General features: G+C 34.0%; 1 protein-coding gene across 1 annotated transcript in view; it reads left to right on the top strand.

Moving 5' to 3' along the window:
* Positions 1-1,178: 1,178 nt before the first annotated feature.
* Catb-912 (cathepsin B-912) overlaps positions 1,179-2,717 on the top strand; it is an 8,504-nt gene continuing 6,965 nt past the window's right edge. Inside the window, exon 1 of the mRNA NM_001126140.2 lies at positions 1,179-1,507. Within this exon, the coding sequence (NP_001119612.2) occupies positions 1,382-1,507 (126 nt within the window). The 5' untranslated portion in view covers positions 1,179-1,381. The remainder of the gene's footprint in view (positions 1,508-2,717) is intronic.

Here is a 2,717-nt window from a genome sequence, read left to right as displayed (position 1 = left end):
AACATTTCAACCCAATCGGTACATCTAAAACTGTAGATTTTTCATTTTCTTCGTCATTTTTCTGAATCGTGATAAAAACAATTAAGAATAACCGAAATATTGCGGACAAGAGGAGCTGATAATATAATATTGACTACTGGTTGGCTGAAATGAATAAATAAATATATGCAGGTCTAAATATTGTAATGTTTTTTTTTTAACTAGTATTTTTATGTCATTAAAATATATATGATTATAATCTTATTTCATACTATAACTATAATAATGCTTTGAAAAAAAATGATCGCGGTACAAATGTCTTCTGTATTGATGGAAATTTATAATTCGTCACTGACACGAAAAATCTTCCTTGTGTCAAACTTTCAATTTTGTCAATTTTGGTACATGTTATTTCTTAACCGCTATGTGTACCATATTTGGTACATGGTTCATTTGCAATTTGCCATTCAACCTCACAAAAGTAAATTGAACACGCCTCTCTCTCTATGAATATATTACAAAAACAAACCTTATGTCTCGAATTAATAAATTGAGTTTATAAAATATCGAATGGCTGATTGAAATGTTGTTTGCCCGGTGTTTAAAACGTATTTACGTGTACCCTGTTAGGTGCACACGACCTTTTTGGCAAAGGCTCCAGTGTACACAAAAACTTATCGGCAAAACATGCAGAGCACACTAAAACCGTACGCGCGCACACCCCCGGGTAACGTACCGAAAAATAAGTTATAGCGGTTGATCCGTTAAAGCTTTAAAAATCTAATGCGGACATTAGAAATATTCTTTACCGTTTATATTGTTTGTACATGATATCCGACATTATTGTTGTTTACCGTCGTGGATAGAGATCCACGGACGCGCAGTCATCCGAACCAAATTTCAAGTGGTCTTTTACAACACGACGCGCGTAATAAAATGTGTTCGGAATATGTGCAACGTTTCGGGTTCCGTAATACTCGAATAATTCGATTACGTGTACCCACACACGACGACAGCAGCTATAAATTGCCCACGACAAATGGGCGCGAAGCGGTGCAACCGCACTCACTCGACGCCGGCGTTGAAGAGTTTTCGCCTTGAGACGTTTACGACCGCGATGTGACATGTGCATCGCATATCTATGTTCGACGTACCCGGATAACGGGATTAAAATATTAATATTATGTACCCGTACATTGCAGTACGCCTGCTAGTTCATATTTGACACGGTGTAAGACATTGATCGCCCAACGTTCGAGTGCAACAGACAACAGTACAACAGTCGGGCGGCGGGTGACTTACTTGCCTGTAATATAGGCGCGGGCGACATTGCTGTGGGCACCGAAAATTGATTTCGAACAGCGTTTTCCGCCGTTTTCGAGGAAACACAACTGCGCGAACCATGGGTGCTAGGATGTGGATTTCGTCGTCTGTGATTTTACTCCTCGGCGTCTGCGTGACGGAACAAGCGTATTTTCTGGAAGAAGATTTCATCGACAGCATCAACGAAAAGGCGAAGACGTGGAAGGTGAGATTATGGCGCACGGCATAAAATATTGTTGAAACAATAGAGGCACGTTTTAATGCCGAAATAGTTGACATTTGCCAGTGGGGCTCCAGTGGCTCTCGACCTTTTACGAGTGTGAGTGTGTGACCCAGACATTTCAAATTCAACGTTTGTCGACCCTTACAAAAATCACTACCACGCAGCATCTGGGAAATCATAATATTTTGTGAATAGTTTAAAGTGATTGAATGATGAATATTTGACTAACACTATTTTATAAATATTTTCTTTTCACTATAACAAAATATTGTACTACGTGGTCGCATCAAAATGTTGACTCAATATTTTTATAAAGTTTCCGTAAACATTTTTTTTTTTAGATTCTGAGTGGAACGATGATGTGTGTTTTTTTTTATTTTTTTTTTTTAAATTTTTGTGTCTGTCATCACTTTTTAGGACAGTAAAAGTGCTTGTATTTTCTTCAACAGTACTTTTTCTGAAAGGAAAGTGAATCTAGTTGGTACAAAAGTAAAATTTTTCCAATAGTTTTCAAAAGCGACGGGAAAAACAACATATAAATTTTAAAAAAAACGGAAATTTTTACGCAAAATTTGTTTTCGAGAAAATTGATTTTGGTTTTTGGTGTAACTTTAAAACGAATGACTGTAGATGACTTTCACTGGTTGTTTATATTTCCATTTCCTATACATGATAAAATTTTCAAAATATTTTGATTTGTTTTGAGCTGTTTACGGACAATTTAAGTTTCCAATTTAATTAGTTTTTATTTCTATGAATGTCAATAAAACTTTATTTGTTGAGTAAAAATACTTGAAAATTTAATACAAGACTCTTACTATATTGTTACAATGAGATTGAAAAAAAATTAAAAATCCTTAGTCACAGTTTTTTTTTTATTAGCATTTAAAGTTCAAAAATTGACAACATATGGAAAAATCACGAAAATTACCTAATTATTTTGAGTTTATAATTCGTATAAATTTTTCTTTTTAGAACTAAATATTTTAAAGTGTAATACAAGATTCCTTATAGGATAATCTACCTTTATCAAAAAAAAAAATGTCTATAAGAACTCAAATTAAATTTTTATGAGCGTTTGAAATTCATATTTTTACAACATTTGATATTCACTCGATTTCTTACGTAACGATTTTCTTATTTTGTTGTATTAAAAAACGAATGACTGTAGAAACTTGAAAATTTCAATGAA

This window comes from Acyrthosiphon pisum, chromosome X (assembly GCF_005508785.2).
Source record: "Acyrthosiphon pisum isolate AL4f chromosome X, pea_aphid_22Mar2018_4r6ur, whole genome shotgun sequence".
Taxonomy (NCBI): domain Eukaryota; kingdom Metazoa; phylum Arthropoda; class Insecta; order Hemiptera; family Aphididae; genus Acyrthosiphon; species Acyrthosiphon pisum.
This window is presented reverse-complemented; position numbering and strand designations above follow the sequence as displayed.